The 17,361-nt window shown below is 55.5% G+C and overlaps 1 protein-coding gene across 6 annotated transcripts in view; it reads left to right on the plus strand.

The window, feature by feature from the left end:
• Nucleotides 1-17,361, plus strand: part of CNTFR (ciliary neurotrophic factor receptor) — a 187,289-nt gene that overhangs the window by 148,976 nt on the left and 20,952 nt on the right. For all 6 annotated transcript variants that reach the window (XM_085303033.1, XM_085303028.1, XM_085303031.1 and 3 more), the window contains 2 exons: nucleotides 13,963-14,080; nucleotides 15,271-15,437. In XM_085303033.1, the coding sequence (XP_085159159.1) occupies nucleotides 13,963-14,080; nucleotides 15,271-15,437 (285 nt within the window). The remainder of the gene's footprint in view (nucleotides 1-13,962; nucleotides 14,081-15,270; nucleotides 15,438-17,361) is intronic.

Consider the following 17,361-nt stretch of genomic DNA (forward strand, 5'->3'; position numbering starts at 1 on the left):
GAAAAAAAGAAAGGAAAGGAGCAAAGAGCCTGGAGGGTGAAAAAAAAAGCAGAAGGGGAAACCGTTTTCCCAGAGCCTGAAGCTCTCAGGGGTGGGGAGATCGGCAAGRCCGGGTCGTGCGCCTCGCTGGGGTACGGCGTGCCGCTGTTTATGCTGGAAATGAGTTTCTGTTTATTGCAAGCTATGGCGGGGAGACCGCACTGTGCACGTCGAACGAAACGGGAAGGGTGTGGGGGAGGCGGGGGGTGCCTTTGACAAACTCCAGAAGTCACGTCCAGTAATAAATCAAGCCGGGAGCCGTCCCGGGGAGCGGGACCCAGAACATCTGCTCGGGTCGAGGAGGGTTTCCCAGCCGCGGCCGAGTGCCGCGCTGTGGCCGGGAGCGAGGAGAAGGGGCCCTGGGCAGCTCAGCATCGCCGGGCTCAAACCCCGCTGCGCCGTCCTTCCCGGCTGGCACGTGCCTCCGTTCCCGCAGCTGTCGGTGGATTTTCTCCCGTTGGTTCGCTCTTCGCAGCAGTACCGACCCGGACCTCAGCTCCTCCTGCGCCGCGGTGCCGTTAGGCGCCGTCGGCACTTCCCGGCCGTGGGGCACTGCCGCGGCCGGGGACAGCGGGAGTTTGCTTGTTAATGGGGCTGCCAGTAAAATCGGAGACAAGTCTCCTGATAACCCCCCAGGGCCAGCATCTCGTCCATTCTTTGAACGAGGCTCGGGAGGTTTTAAGGGCCGGGTATTRCGGTTTGGCGTCTGAATCCGGCTGCATTGGTGCGTGAAGGCGCTGCAGGTTATTGCTACAGACCAACCTTCCGTATGTCATCCGCTGCTGGGGTTTAGCACTTCAGGAGGGGTGACAGGTGTTTGTTTTGCAGATGTAGGCGTTCCCCTTCTCCTCTTCCTTTTCTTTCCCCTTTCATGGAAAATGGATCCTRTTAACCAGTGCAGATGACAACACATGCCAATGCATTTACAACCCGTTTGGCTCACAGCAAGAGCTGCACTCAAGCTACAGACTTCCCCAAGACTCAAAGTAAAGCACTGGGATGGGGAGGAGAGACAAAGACCATGTTCCTGCCCTCCGGGGCTTTCCCCAGTTCTTACTTTTTCGGCCCATATTAGTGCAGAAAGCTGGAGGCAGAGCCCCCGAAATGCATGCGCGTGCCATGACCTCACAGATTCATCTGCATTTCGTTGTGCCRCGCCGTGGACAAGCCGCTCTGACCTAACCCCTTGGGTGCTGCTCCTGGAACTGCTCTTGGCCAATGCCTGGGAACAGCTATCTGGGTGCAGGAGCAGATCCCAGGCTGCACCTCTGGCACCTCTCTTGTGCAGGCAAACCTCAAATCMTCCGGTGTCTACTGGCTCCTCAGCTTCACCTCTGGCAGGTTCAAYATCATACCACCCTTGGAAAGCTCAGAAATTTTGGCAGCATCACARTTCTCCACGTACACCAGGCATGCTGCCTTCCTCTCCATGCTGCTCGTGGCATGCGCACCATGGGAAGGACCTGGTCCCATTGGCCCTAGCCCCAGCCCAAGCTGCTTTCTCTGCTCCAGCAGAGGATTGCAAGGTGCTCCAGTAAACCCAGGACTGCCCTGTCCTCCTGCTTAAAAGCTCTGTGTTTTCTCCGCCCAGCCTTGCAGCTCTCATATACAGCCAARGCTTGCAGAGTTGTTCCCACCCCTTGCAAGAGAGCTGGGTGGCTCCAGCCATTAGGCAGACCTGCTGAGGCTGTGCAATGAGATTGCTCACTCAACTTAAGCTCCCCYAAATCTCTCAGGCTCTTTCCAGCATGTTCATTTTTGTGCATGGCCTGGGCAGTACCAGGAATCTCGCCTTGAGGGCGAGGTGGGGGTCCCAGAGCAGAGGAGAGGCTGGAGCACYGGGCTACCACCACCACGTGCGCTGAACCAGCTGCACGTGCTGTACCTGAGCAGCCGGTTTGCAGAGGGACCGTTCTCCTGCCTCGTACGATGGAGGAAAGAGGCGTTTGCAGGGCCACAAGCAGCAGCAGGCATGATGTCTGCTCGTTGCTGCAGTGGGGCTCGTGCGAGCCCCCGCGTGCCACCGCAGCATCCCCTCCGTCGCCGGCTGTGCGTGCCGGTCCCCGAGACAGGGCAAGGCAGCTGCCCTGGCCTGGACACGTGGGACTTGCTGCTCTCCCCCAGTTTTCAGTGCAGTGCTTCAGAGAGTGCGGCAAAACCCTTGCGGCTCCGGGAGACCCTGTGGCAGGACCTGATTACTGCAGGGCGTTAGAAAAGGAGAATCAAACCCTGCTCTTTGCTCTTGGTGTCCGTTTCCAATTCGCAGCGCTTCAACTCAGTGTGAATAACCCAGTGCCTGCTACTTTGGCGGGGAGGGCAGAGGAAACGATGGCTTAAGCCCAAAATGTTGAGACTACAAGAATGTTGAGAATGTGAGAAATAATTGCTTATTATTTGTTCTCCTTTGGAAGCAAGGTGGAGGATGCTTGAGCGGCCGCTTCTGTTTAAACAAAAGTAATCGGGAGGCTGTTTGCTGCGAGGGCCGCTGGCGTGCCCCGGCTCCGCGGAGSACGCTGGCTCTTGCAGCTCCGCGTCGGGAGCCGATGGGATGGCTGCGGAATGGGTCCACGTTGTCATCGCTAGGGCAAGGCCAGCAATAACGCTGCCCTCGCCGCTGACTTGGTGTGGATGCGCTTGGGGAAACAGCACTGCACTTCGGAGTGTCTCGTTATTAAAAGGTCATTGATAGATTACAGGGACTCCAGAGGAAGAGCAGCCAAACTGATTAAAGGATTAGAAGATAGTGTATGACCTGAAGGAGAGATTAAAGGAATTTAGTGTGGTGCTTGCTGCGGAGTATAGCTGGGGGAAGCAGACAGGGAAGAAAATAAAAACAGCCTTGCAGAAACTTTACAGGTGACAATTAGGCTGGGAGAAAACAGTCATTGGGAGTAATGGAGCTGGTTAGTGCTCCACACTTCACGTCGCAAGTTGTCAGCTCTTGAAAAAAAAAAAAAGTTATTCATAAGAAGAACAAGCACAGCTGGATTCATAACAGGAAGGACAGAGTTTAAGCAAGGAAGAGCATTTGGGCAAGCAAGTCTTTCAGGATAAGAGCTAGCCTCAAAGTTTTGGGAGGAAACGATGGGAGATGCTCCTCCTGGAGCAGGTTGCCTCTGCAGCCAGTGTTCCCCTCGGACAGACGCAAGAATTTTTGTTTTGCTCCTGTCTCCCAAAGCTGACAGAGCCAAAGGTGCTTTCTTGCATTGCTCCTGAGCCAGGCAGCTGTGTTTTCAGGTGGCCCCATGGTTTTCTCACCTAATGGGTGGAGCRGTGTCCAGATCTCATGGACTTACAAAGTGCCTGAGCCACATCACGCTCCATGGGGCTTCACACCCAACTGTGCCACGTTGCAGCAGCAGCACAAGGGATGCCAGGCCAGCTGTTCCAGAGGCTCCTCACATCAAGGYTGATAGGCACCAGCAAAGTGGGGAAGAACCATGCTCTCTCCTGGCATTTCTCCTGCTGAAGGAAGCCCTTAGGGTGAGTTGCAGAGCCTTGGTGCTCCAAAGGCAGGCTCCTTCCTCCTTCCTGCCTCTGCCCTGTGATGCTGTCAGTGCAGGAGAGGATTGGGGCCTGGCTGGAGACCCTGCTGCTGTCAATGACATGTCAAAGTAGTGTTTTCTCAAAGCATGAAAGCTGCAGATACTGGGAAGTTAAGGGCTGATGTGGAAACTTCATTTCCTGGGATGAATTAAGCATTCAYCCAATGCATGTAATTAACGAGATACCTGATCAGCCTGCACACCACCACCAGCCAGAGCCCCCTCTGGTCCCAGGGTACCTTTGCCTTCTCTCCACCACAGACCCACGCTGTGATTTTATTGAAGTATATTATGCGGAAGGGTATGTGGGAAGGGCACAGGTGGACTTGCTATAAATGATGGTGAGGTAGGTGCGGCAAGGACAAGCAGTTTGGGGTGAGAAGAGCAGAGAAAGAAGCCACGTGAGGCTCATTTTTTGGTTGTCTGCAAGCTCTCTACAGCCAACTGCAGCATCTCTCAGGGGACCTCTGGCTCCAGCCCAGCCGTTTTCGTRAGGTGTCTGGAGTTAGTTTCCAAGCTGGCACAGCAAGGATGCATGTGCACCATGGGAATTCACTGATGACATGAAGTTGGGTGAAGCCACCAGTGCTGCAGGGACCAGGGTCCTCACATGTGATAGGACGTGTTGTCCCCAGGGCTGAGTAAAAGGAACAGGCTGCAACTTGGTTGTGCATGGAGGGTGATGTAGCAGGACTCTTCGTTGTGATCCAGGAGAGCCACRCTTGGCAACAGCAGAGGGAAGGTCCTGAGGACGTGAGCTGGTGGCCTGCGGACGCTGAGCTGGAGCAACAAAATCTGGATATGATCCAGATGGCCAAATATGGGGTCTGCTCTAGGATGAGCAAACAGCAGTCCAGCCTCYGTTGCCTACTCGGACAGCCGGTGCATGGGTAGATACCTGCCCAAGGATGTACACATTCAGGTCCCGTATCCCCACTGGATTTGAGGTGGAGCAGGCAGCGCGGGTGGCCAGGGGGCTTTGGGGATGACAGCACAGCCTAAGTGTTTCCTCTAGAAAAGCATGAGTACTAAAAGAGGAGAGTATGGTTTTCCATAGGTATATGAGAGAGARAAATACGAGGGAAGGAAAAGAGCTATGGCACTGAAGGGCAGCGCTGGTGCGAGGGAAAGGTGGATGGGATTATCTACGGTTACTAACTGCTCTTGTCAGCTCCTCCTCCYGCCCGGGGAAGAGAGGAGAAGTGCAAAGATTTCCCTTTCTCTCCTCCACAGAGCCCCAAACCTCTTACTTTTTCCTCTCTAATCGCTGCGGGGGTGAGAGACCTCTCTCCCATCAGGCACCCCCTGCCTAGCGCGGAGGGCAGCCTGGAAATAAGCCGTGCGGGAGAGAGGATATGTCCAGGTAGCAGCTGGGGGGGGTGAGGAGAGGAGAGGCGTCTTTGGAGAGCAGCTGCTTACTGCAGGCAGCCCGCGCTCCCTCCGCTGGGAGAGATAGCTGGTAATATTCGTGGCTAGCCTCTTACTTGGTACATGACAAAGTGCTTGTAGCTTCCCTCCAGAGAGTCCTCCTGGATAAATATACAATTTCCAGGAGWCCTGGTGGGACGGCTTTGCCGAGGATACATCATTGCTGATGGCCTCGGCCGTGTCTGATTGCAGCCGGTGTTTCCCCTCTCTTGTCTGTCTGCAGAGGCAGGAAGGACAAATTGCTTTTTTGCTGCCTTTAAAGAAGGTGATGGAGGGGCYGGGGGCATTGCAGGGTGCAGCTCGTACAGGGATTTTGTGCCTGGAGCTGTCGAGGGAAAAGAGGGTGAAGGGGATGTGCGCTCAGCGCTATATGGAGCCCGTGGCTCCTGAAAGGCAGCRTGATGCCTGGCAGATGTCCCAATGCTTCAAGGCCAGGGGAGCAGATATCTGTCCAAGCAGATAGACAGAGGAGACCTTGCAAATCCCATCTCAAATTATAATATCCTCATAAATACCCCACCGCCTCCTGCTCAGCCCACAGAGCCCCGAGGAGAGCAGGGAGAGCTGATGCACTGGCGCAGCCCCYGGGTGAGCTCTCCTTGCTCGGCGCACGTGGTCGGTCCAGCCTAGCGTGGCTGGGAAATCGTGCCTTGCTGTCACCCCCTTAGCAAGAGGCCAGCGCTGACTCCAACTAGATTAGGGTGCAATGCAAGGAACCGTGTTCGTATGCCATGGGCAGCGTCATACCCTGGGATACGGACTGCTGCAAAAGAGACAGTGAAGGGGTGAGTCCGTACCCCTGCTGAGACCASAGCAGTTGCTTCCCATGGCCCAGCCAGGCTGAAGTAGGCGCTGCCAACGCATGTGGTGGCTGGGCTGCTCCCAGTCTGGACATCCCTCTCTCCTGGTAGTAGCTCTCCCAGCCGATCTCTTGGTGGGAATTTTCAGGGCTCTGGACAGATTTGTTGTTTCCAAGGCTGCATGTTGCTCRGAGCTAGTGTGGTCTGAGACTGGGCATGGCAGAAACCAAATACTTTGGAGCAGTTTTGGGCTGCTGATCCCCTAAACCCTTTATCAAGGGATACCTCTTCTTGTGAGGAGCTCGGAGCTGCCAGGACACGCTCTCCATCCCCGAGCAGCCCTTGGCCCCGTTTGCTGGCACCTCCCTCTAGGTGCTAAACAGCMCCTCTCCCAGGGCTGCTCCTCAGGTCTCCAGGAACTGGACAGAGGCCCAGCATGCTCGTTCCCACAGGCTACCGAGCAGGTGGTAACGAGGTTTGGTCATTCCTGCCCCAGGCTACGTGCGAACYGGTGACCTGGCTCTGAAATGCTTTATGTTACATGCGAGTCTCATCGCAGAGGTGTTAGGGGAGGAAAACTGGCCTGGACATGAACTCCGCAGGCTGGAGAGCAAATCCCAGCGCTGCAAAGGGCTTTTTGTGCCCTGGGCGCTTTCCTCGCTCCTGTGCCCTGCCGCTCTGGTCCACCGGGTCTGTCCCTCGYGAGTGTGCAGCGCCGTGCACCAAGGGCCGTGGCCGAGGCCTCRCGGTGCTACCGTTGTACACGAAACAGTAATCAGCTGCCGTAACAAGGACACGGAGTAGCTGAGCTGGCTTCCCTGCTGTTGTGCCGGCTCCAAGTCGAAACAGCTGCATTTGGTTTGGTTAAATGTTTTATTTACTCCCAATTATCGCAGATAACAGATTTGCTTTCSTTTGTTCAATATTTAATACTGTTTCGGAGCAAAGCTGCTCCTTGGTTTCCGATGGAGGAAGGGCTGGTTCGGAGCAGCCGTCTGCCTTCGTGGAGGCAGGGATGTTCCCCGTGCCGGCTGGCTCATGCCGTAGCCACTCACCTCTGACACGTTGTCCTTCGAGGTCCCTCCTTCCACCACCGGCATCGTCTGGTGGTGCTCTCCGGGGGTCCCTCCCTCCTGCCTCGGGCTCGAGAGCCACCGGGTTTGATGAGCTCAGCCTCGGTCGGCACGGGGCAAAGCAAACTCCAGCAATCTCATCATCACGTGGACCTGCTGAGAGGTAGCATTTAGGGCCGGGAGTTTGCGCTGAGATTTGTGCTTAAAGCAGGGCTCTAAACTCTGAGCTATGTATGACTAATGCTGCGCGTCTCTCCTCCAAATTTACAGCGCTGCCTCTYGACACACGTGCGGGATTTTCTGCAAGGGAAATGAGAAAATCCATAGCTTGGTTTATGAGCCCTAATCAGTTTAAAACAGGGCCTTTAAGAAATTTATCTTTTGCTGAGTCCACCCTTTTATTCAGCTCCTTCTGGAGAATAAATTCTGGCTCGTTGAGGCTGGGGAACTGATTCCTGGTTCGCAGCAGGGACAGTGGGGACTTCATTTACAGCTGCTGCGCCCCCCCACCCCAGGCTGGCTGTCCCACTAAGGGGCTTCTTCATGGGCCTTCTGCACCATCACCGTTACGTTCCTAGCTCCTACTTCAGCTGGAAGGCGATGCCTCATGTGAACCTGAGCAGAGGATCCCCACAGGGAGCATGGGCAAAGCTGCGGTGTCCCCGGCTCAACTCGGGAGCTCCAGGAGGAGAGCAGCTGGGAGCTTTTATGCAGGGACCGATGCTGCTGCATGGGGGCTGCAGGACTGAGCTGGGCACTGGCACCAGGAGGTCCACTGGGGATGAGCCCATCACTGCTGAAGTTTGTGTCCTCCTGTGTTCTTGGGCTCTCAGATTCTCTCTCAGGTAACATTTGCCACATTAATTTAAAAAAAAATGCTTGCAAAATCCTTCTTGAAAAAGCAGCAGTTATAAACACTGAAGCTCCTGGAGTGCAGCCCAAGCCCTTGCAGAAATGCTAACCAGCATCACMTGCCCTCCCGTACCACCCCAGCCTTGTCTACTGGGCACAGGGGYTCTGCACCCTCACCGAGCCCTCGCCCTCCTGGCCGTACCCCTGCCCCGAGAACAGCATGGACAACGGGTAGCAAAGCAGAGACAAGAAAAATTGGAGCTTCACTTTCTTCTGTGTCTGCAGCTCTGCTTGGCTGCATCCTGACATCTGGGACTGCGTGAGGAACCGTTCTTGGCCATAGTCTTCCTGCTGCCAGCGTGGGAGCTTCTGGGCAGAAGGCACTATCGGATGGACAGATGCTCCCCTTATCTGCYAGGCAGTTGAAATATGATTTATTCATAGGGTTTTTTTTGTTGTTGTTGTTGTTCCCTACCAGCCTGTTGTACACAGGCAATTTTAGAAAAGCTGCATTAGATAAATAACACACTGTGTTTGCAGCCGGTGTTAGGGTGGARGACAGGGACAGCAGCAGGGTGTGCGTAAAGGAAGGGTCTGGGTAGATGTGCACGCAGATGTGCTCGACGTGCAGCTTTTATGCAGAGCGGTGACACCTCCGTGCAGATGTGTTACGCGCCCGAGCGTTCRGGGCTGGACTCCAGCCCGAGGTCGATCCCGGTTATGCCCTCCAGCCTCTGCAACGTCTTTCGGCTTCTTGGATGCATTTCCGCCCAACCGCACGTGCTCGCAGCCTTCAAATGCGCAAGAGAGCCCTGCAAAGCAGGGACCGCCTGGTCTCTGCAGCCGTGGAGGACGGCAGGTTGTCCGGGGCTGCAACCAAGAACGTCCCCACGGCAATGCTCCAAAATCAGTCACGGCGGGAGGACACGGGAGGCTTTACCAGCACCTTAGATACGGGCAGGACACGGGACAGTGMTCCTGCTCTGGAGGAGGCTGGAGCAAGGCGTGGGAGGGCAGCCTCGGGCAGCTTTGGGGTCGTCCCCCGCGCCGGGGGGCCTGCACGCGTGCGGGGTGTACAGTGTCTGTAGCTCTGGAGCGAGTTCCCGGTGCTGTCATGGGCTCTGGAGGTTTTATTGGCACGTGTTTGGGATGATGAGTTATGCAGGTCATCCCGGGAGCGCACTGTAAAATCGGTATTCTTCGTCAGCCCGGGGCCGAACGTGCCCCGAGTGAAACAGAAGAAATACCTCCTACAGAAGTGTTTTAGAGGCCTCTTAAAACTTTTATAGGTACTATTTTTTGTATCCCTCCACCTGTGGAGCGAGGGATCTTTAGTACACTCAGCCCTCAGCAGGAGAGAAAAATTATAACTGATCCATTTCAGAAACCTCTAAAAATGACCTAAAATAACTTTTCTATATATAAAAATGCCACAATTTTAATGTCCATTATCTCATGACCTAGCAGGACTAGGAAAAGCTATTGTAGATCATTTTTACTGGTTTCTAAAATGGATTGGTTGCACTTTTTCCCTGCACGGTGGGACTCGGGGTGCAAAGACAATTGGGCTTTAGAGATGGGGAGAGAGAGCCAAAAACGTRCCTTTGTGCCAGTGCATCCAGGGCTGCTTTCTTCCTCCAGGGCTGTTAGTTGTGCTCTCCTCAGCCGAGCAGAGAGTGCCAGCACRGGTTAAGCAACAGCCAATTCCAACAAGCCAGGGAGACGGTGAATAAATGGATATAAAGCACAGGGTGGTGGGAAAGCCAACCCCACTCYTGCCAAAGGTCTTCCGTGGGGCATGTAGAGGTGACGATGCTGGGACCAGATTTTGCTGCCTGCCTGTGCTCTGCAAGCATTGCACAGCTTGTGAGTGGCCCTGTTGCTGCAGGGTGGCTCCGGTTCTGGCCTGACTTTTCCTCCCTTTGCACTTTTGCAAGGCTTTTGCAGCAGGGCTGGTTGGAGCACAAGCAGAGCAGGGAAGCAAGCTCAGCAGCAGCCACGGCCTGGGCACGAAACACCATGGGTTTGCAGAGAGGACGTCAGCAGAGCACGTGGAAGAAGTGGCTTCCTGCCATGCGGGAGGTTAATAGACGGATTAGAGAGGGCAGGTGCTGTTTGCAGCTGAAGGAGAGGAGCKCTGCCTTGATGGAGTTCAGCAGCTCCACGAGGCGATGGGGAAGTAAATATTTGCCAGGATTAGGGAGGCTGTGCACAGCTGGCATCCCCCGAGCAGTGTCCCGTGCGTGCTGGGCGGCTGCAGGACAGCGGGTGGCTGTGGGCGCTCTGGCTCTCGTGGCCAGGCTGTCCCCAGTTTGCCAAGCTACATGTTTCTTAGACTGTCCCTGGGGTCTGGGGGGCTCAGAGCCAGCCAGCCAGCATGAAGATGATTGGAGCTGCAGAGCAGCCAGATTGGATTCGGCAGTCACGGCGCAAACACGGAAAGCACCACTGCTGCTTCCCAGTACAGGAAACAGTGCTGGCTGCCGGGGGTCTCCAGCCCCATCATCCCTCCATCCCAGTGTACCAGGCAGGAGATGGGTGCCCCGGCTCAGCCCCATCCCCTCCCAGCAGCTCCCAAGCCCACCCAAGGAAGACTGCACACCCGGGGCCACTGCCCAAAGCCCCCCACAGACCTCGGGGCAGAAAAAGCCGTTAATGCTCCCTTGATGGCTTCGTTTTCCATAGTTGCCTTCCTTGCTCTCTCCAACGGCCTGGCAGCTTGGCCCACCTCCAAAGCACAAGATCGATCAGAGTCTGCTATTTTATTTTTTTCTATTTAAAAGCCTTTGATGGGCAGGATGAGCCATGGCAGCAAGCCACCGAGGGCCTTCTCCCTCAGTGACAGCACCGCTCTGGGGAGATGGGGACCCTGCTGCCAGCTCAGAGAAGGTGGCCATGGCCACATGGCCTCAGGTCCCTCCTGGCACTGCAGCGGGGCCAGCTGGGCCAGCATCCCTCCTGATGCTCAGGCACATCTGAGAATGGCCAAGCCCCAAAAGAAGCTGAATGTCTCATGAGAAACATCCAGGAACTTCTTAGCAAAGGAGACACCACTCAGTGCCGCTGCTCTGTTTGTGCACGCAGACAAGTTTAGAGCCTGTTTCCCCAGGACCATCACCTGCCCAGCCAGGACACCCCTGCACAGGGTCCATCTGCTGCAAGGAGCTCTGGGCACCAGTGTGGACTGAAGTATCAGGGCGAGAAGAGGACATAGCCTTCCATTTCTGCAGCCTGAGGCCCCCCTTATGGCTCAGGAGAGGCAAGGGAGGGTTTTTCCCCGGGCAGCTCCTCTGGACGTGGCTGCTGTTTTCAGCACATGGAGACAGACTAAATTGGCTGCAGCCCCCACCCCACCATCTCTTGAGCATTTTCTCCTGCTCTCTGTCCCCAGATACCCTCTCGCCAAGGCACGGGGCACTGCGTGGTGGCACAGGGGCAGGACAGCTGCAGTGGGAGGCCGCAAACACGGAGSTTAGGGGCTGTGTTTGGGGCCCCATCTCAGCTCGGTGGACCAGACCTTCAAGACATTTGACGTGAAAATGAGGGCATCCTTGAAGGCTCCTGCTCAGTGGGAATTGAGAGGTTCACCCTTTTCCCGGGGAAGCAAACGGGAGGCGCAAGCYGGACACCCACCCTCCTTGGGAGAGGACTTAGCTCGGATTGAGGAAGAGAGAGCTCTGAAACCTTGGCCGTCCCTAGCTAGGTCCTCAGCTCCTTCCTGGTGGTCTGCAGGGCCACCGAGCGCCAGTGGCGGCGTGGTCTGCTGTGCAGAGCAGGGTCCCCCCGTTTCCCCATCCCTCTTCTTCCCCCCCGGCGGGGAGGAGAGGGGCTGGCCGCGGAGGCGGTGTGCGGGGCGGCGGGGTGCCGCGCGTCGCTGCCACGGACGGGAGAGGAGGGATGGCAGCGGGGCCGCGGCCCCCCACGGCATCCTCGGCAGCATTGCCCACCCCCCCACACACACCCGATTTGCGGCCCCCGTCCCGTTGCCTCGGTGCCAGGCGGGCGAGCGGTGCTCTTAGCCCACACTGCCACCACGCGGCTGCTCTCACGTTCAGCCGCTGGCCCTAAATCCCCTGCGCCCCGTCACCCCTCCGAAACACCTCCCCGGGGCACCCCGACCCCCTCGTGCCCTCGCTCCCGCCCCGCGAAGGGCGAGGGATGAGGATGGGGCTGTCTCTGGCCTTGCGATTAGCCGCCCGGTTCTGCTTGAATCGTTTAACCAGCAGGCTCATTACGCGGGCTCTGGCCTTCGTCTGCCGGCTGAAGGCTGAAATAGCCATTAGGAGGAACACGCATCTCGTATCAGAGCAGGCTCGGCTCCCTCCCCGGCCCCCTTCCCCTCCCTGCTCAGCGCCTCTGCCGCGTTTTTGTCTCCCGTTGCGTGGTGTTCAGCCCGGCCCCCTCGAAGMGCCGTGCCGGTGGCACGCAGGCAAGCCCCTGCCCGTGCCTCGGTTTCCCTGCGTGGRTTGCAGCAGCTGGATCTCACGGCACCCTCAGATCCTTTTCTTAGCAAGGCCCGTGGTTATTTGCAGCCACAGGGATACTCCAGGGCGAGCCTTGCTSTGCAGCACCGAGCAGGGATCCGGGCTGCTCTGCGCCCCAGGAGGCTTGKAAAGGGCAAAGGGGAGTCCGCACTCAGGGCAATCCGCCTGGCTTGTACTGCTCCAGCTGCCCTCCAGAGGCAGAGAGTGAGCGGGGTGCGATCTGCTGTCAGGGCTCTGCTCTGCCACGGCTGAGCAAAGAAAAACCGTCTCCAAGCATGTTACGCCAGCGAGGCCTGGGCTGCGTACACACGGGCCGGCGAGAGAGCCGTCAGGAGACAGGCTGCTCTGCAGGCTTGTGCTCTGCGCTGATGATTTGCRCAGATGTGGCTGCAGAGCCCTGGAGATGTCATATTTTACACCTATGCCTTGAGGCTTTGGCGTGCTCCTGGTGCTGCTGGCTCACCAGTGTGGCGGCCAGGGAAGGAGGAGCAAGCCCTTAGCTGACTTGCTGCACCCTTTCCTTTCTCTGGCACAGCAGGCAGAAGAGGCGTTAAGTAGGTGCGCAGAACTTGGGGCCGTGCACTGTGACCASCTGCATACCGCACCCCCGTGGATTTCCCCACACCGGAATCCACGCAGGCTGCCCCATAGCAGCATGGTGATCTGTGGGTGCACACAGCTCTGGGACTTGCGACTTGCCCTCACACCCTCTGTAGGAAGGAGCTTGGCRGTGGCTCCCCTGTGTTCCTAGTCCCTGCATCCCATATCCAGGTGGTAAGAAGAGCTGACTTTGATCTCAGTCCAGATACTGTTCTATGAACCTACAGAGGCAAAAGTTTGTCAGCTAAAGGGTACCAAGTTTCATCCTGCATGCACCAGCCCACAGTATCTCACAGAGACATCCCACAGCTCTACAAGGATCACAGGGTGTGTTTATGTCCGGGAATGCTGAGTGCAGCATGGGCACTTGGTTGGGTTTAAAAGCCTCTTCTTCATCTGATCCCTAGGACTGTCTGACAAGACCATGGGCAGGCTGCCTCTCCTGCATGCTCTTGTCCCATCTCTGGTTGTGTCTGTGTCTCCTGGGTGGCAGGGCCCTGTCTTCAGCCTTGGCATGGGGATATGATGCTCTCTCTGCCTTACTGCTGCAAGCATTATCACCAGCAAGTCCTCCTGCAGAGCTGAATTTCCTCTGATGGTTTCAGGCGGTTCCTCCCAGCCTTGCTCTATGTGCTCCTCCTCCATCCTTTTAAGGACCTTTAGTCCTTTTGAGGATAGTCCCACAATAAGAAGTTTTTCACTCCCCRGAAACATGACTGAGAAAGCTGTGAGCACTTTGGCTTAGCAGGATCAAGAGAATAGATTGTGTTTGCAGTTTGAGCTGGGTTAAATGGCATGTGGCAATGCCTGCTTTACTGGGAATAAGCTTTCTCTTGAGTCCTGCTGGTACATATGAGGTATGGTACCTGGACTGTGGCATCTCTCTGCTTGCATTTCCATGCCAGGATGCCAGCAGTGAAGGCGCAAGAGTGGCCAGCCCCAAGGACCCCTCTCACCCCGTTGCCCATCTCTGCAGCCGGATGCTTCCATCAGTCGATCAAACACAGCCTGAGCTCCCCTTGCGAGTCGCATCACCCCAGCTTCCAGCTGTCGGGGTGGAGGGACATCCCATTGTTTAGGAGCTGGTGATCAGCCCAGCCTCAATGAGGTCAGTAATTCTTCTTTCTCTGTTTCCTGGCAGCCCCCCCGAAGGAGCCAGTGCTGATGTGCCGGTCCAACAACTACCCAAAGGGTTTCTACTGCAGCTGGCACTTGCCCACTCCCACCTACATCCCCAACTCCTTCAACATCTCCGTCATGTAAGTGCCTTGATAGGGAAGGGCCAGACTACATGCAGGGAGAGCGTTTGCCCTCCGTAGGCTGGAGCAGGTCCCAAGTGGTGCTGTGAAGTCCTAGGGCACTGAGTCTAATCCAAAATCAGTGTATGGGGCCACTGTCCCAAAAATGAGCCCGGGGAAGGATGTTTCAGAGACATCCAAACTGGCTGTTTGGCCCTGGGACTTTGTCCCAAGAAAGTTCGTATTTCTCAGAGCAAACTGTCAAAGTCCCAGACTCCCAAGTCCACTTTCCATGCCCATGAGGTCCATCGTAACTGCATTGCCTGACTGTGGTGGAGATTGCGCCTGCTCTTCTGCACATTTGGTACAGCCATGCACCCTTCTGCTGTGTGCCAACTGCAGCCAGGCAGCAGCGATGCTCCTTCTCCAATATTGGCCATGTTATGGTGTTGCCTCTTTGCCATAGCTCATGTGGAAGGAGCCAGGTCATTCCTTCTCAAAGAACTGGCCTCACCATCACAGCAATGCTCACGGGGAAAAAGGAGGTGGGAAGGGGGTGCAGAGTCCTCAGTCTTAAAGGCCCTGGTTCTGGCACAACCTCTGTGTAGGATAGTGTTGTGTGTTAGCTTTAGGGACTGGTTGTTCCAGCAGAAAGTAGGCCCCTGTTCCTAGCACATCAAAGACAAAGCCAACGCATATCCCTAGCATGGTCTTATCCTTGTGATGGGGTGGGTGGAAGAGCAGCAGGAGACATTGCTTGGGACCAGCAGGAAGGTGTTCTCCCTAGTCTCTGTGTAGGCTTCCAGGACTAACAGGAATAACATCCCCATACAAGTGGCACACACAAGCCTGGGAAATTCTCCTTCAGGAGGAAAGTACTCCTTTAGCCGTGGAGCTGGTGTGGCACCTGGTGACCTCGGAAGAGGGAGACACAACACTGCTAATAGAGACAGCAGGTGGAGAACAGAGYCCTAATAAAATTGAGAGGGAGCCAGGTGGGCTCAGGACTGTGGAGAGCTATGCTCAGCCAGTCTCAGGTTTCTGCTCAGCTGAAGRAGTGTGTCCAAGCCTTCAGAGCAGAAGTTTGCTCAGCATGGCCAGTGTCCTGAGTTGCTACCAGGGCCATTTCTTGTGCCCCTTCTCCCCTTCTGTGTAGGGAGCTGTGTCCCCACCCCTGAGCAGTAACAGCTCTTCTCATCCCTGCTTTGCAGACATGGCACAAGAGAGATGGTYTGCGAGAAGGACGTCTTTCCCAGAAACAGGTGTCACATCAGATACCTCCAGCTCTTCTCGACAGTGAAGTACAAGGTGACTTTGACAGTCACGAATGCTCTGGGCAAAAACTCCACCTCTCTCACCTTTGACGAGTTCGCCATAGGTAACTTCCACAGCAGGAACTGGCCTCTCTGAGCCAGTGTTGGGGTTGACTTGTTCTGCACACAGCATCACCTGCCAGAGAAATGGGCCAGGGAAAGGGGCAGGCTCTCCAGATATACCCTCTACCTCTTTGTGAATGAGGTGGAGCCAGGGTTCAAGCATCCCCCGACTCCTGRTCCTACTATAACTTCCCAAGCGTAGAGGGGACTGTGGCATTTGGGCTTTGCTGAAAGAAGGGTGCTCCTATCAAATGKCACTGGTATCCCTATGTGTGCTTGGTTTGGGAGCCACAGGCTCTTTCCCACCTGGGGAGCAGATGAAGGCACCTGAGTGCCTCAGGGGAGCAAGGTAGGACATGTGTAGGCAGACCCTGTGCTAATGCTGTGTGTGGCCTGGCACCCTGTCTGGTCCTGTCTAATGGTCTAGGGCTTRTGTGACTGCTGAGCTCCTTCTTGCTTGGGGATTGGGGAAGTGGCTGCAAAGTGTCTGGAGAGAGGGCTGTGAAACTGTAGTTCTCCAAATGGCATTTTCCTTTTTTATCCCTCATAGTGTTCATAAGAGAGAGGTTTGGTGTTTGTGCTGGAAGCAAAATGATGAGAATTAGAAGAGAAATTAAAATAGCTCATCCCTAGGTAGGATGAACCCTCMCAAAATCCTGCTCCAGCAGCACTTACCTGACCTGCTCCTAAAAGCCCTCTTCAACCCTTTCACATCACCATGCTCCCCGAGTCAGGGAGCAGATGTCCTGGCATGTGTGACGTGCCCAGCTGCTCACACCGAGAGGAGCCCCCCAGCAAGCTGGCCRCTCAGATCTCCTCCCATGTGATTAGAGAGGATCCTGCCTCCTCCTCCAGGCAGGATCCTGCCTCCTGCTGCAGGCAGGATCTTGCCATATGGTTACAAACTTTCTGCCCCCATCACTGTGGCTTGTGCAGACCTGTCTTGACTTTCATCTCAGTGCAGTAGCCCCAGGTGTAAGTGCTCACTGCCGTGGAGGGCAGTGGTAACAAACTCGATGCGATAACAGATAGCTCYGAAGACGCAGCCTCGCTTTGCTGTTGTGCCGTATCTCCGAGGCCTTCGCAAGCGCCCCGGGAAAGGCTGCAGCAGTGCTAGCCAAGGCTCTCTTTGGCTCGGTTTCAGGCTAGCAGAGCTCAGCTCTGTTGCTGATGCCTCTCTGACTGTGACAGATAGTCCTGGACCAAGGAATTCAAAAGAAAAGCACGGCAAAGTAGGGAGCTGGGCACAGGGTTTTGTCACTGGTCAAAGCCAGATTAAAGTTGGTCAGAAGAGGGTGCTGCAGCTGGCTGCTTTACCAGGGCCAGCCTGTGCATTCTCAAAAAAACAAGAAAATGAGAGAGAGCAGAGTTTAGGAACAAGTGGAAAAACAGTTTGTTGGTTACATGTGGCAATTACTGGACCGCAAAAGCAAACAAACATAGCCTAGAAATTCAGCCAGAGTTCAGTCAATGCCTTAGATGAGGTGCATGGGCCAGTCCTTAGCAGATGAAAGTATCAGAGTGCAGGAAAGGGAGCTCCACTGGTGTTTTGTCTGGCTCCAAAAGCAGATTTTCCCTTTCTACCCCAAATTCTGGAAACTGTAACAGCGCTGAACAGCGCGTGGGGGTTATTTTGGAGCAGGAACTGTCCTTTCGTATTCCCACAGTTGTAGCCCATATTCAAAGCTTGTATTCGTCAGTGTCTTGTGAATGTTGATAGCAAGGGAAGGAGCTTACTATGGAAGTAGAGGAGTCTCAATCACTTGAATAAATTTAAATGGAAATTGCAGTCTTTGAGGAAGGTACACTCCTTAAATGAAGCTAACCTCCAGCCTGCAGGGCCCGGGGCAGCAATTAAACCCTGCATTTTCCAAGTTCCTTACATTCCCTCCTCCAGGAGTTCAGGACATTGTCCTGCAACATCTA

Source organism: Rhea americana, unplaced genomic scaffold (genome assembly GCF_003343005.1).
Source record: "Rhea americana isolate MKP2758 unplaced genomic scaffold, rheAme1 scaffold_196, whole genome shotgun sequence".
Lineage (NCBI taxonomy): Eukaryota > Metazoa > Chordata > Aves > Rheiformes > Rheidae > Rhea > Rhea americana.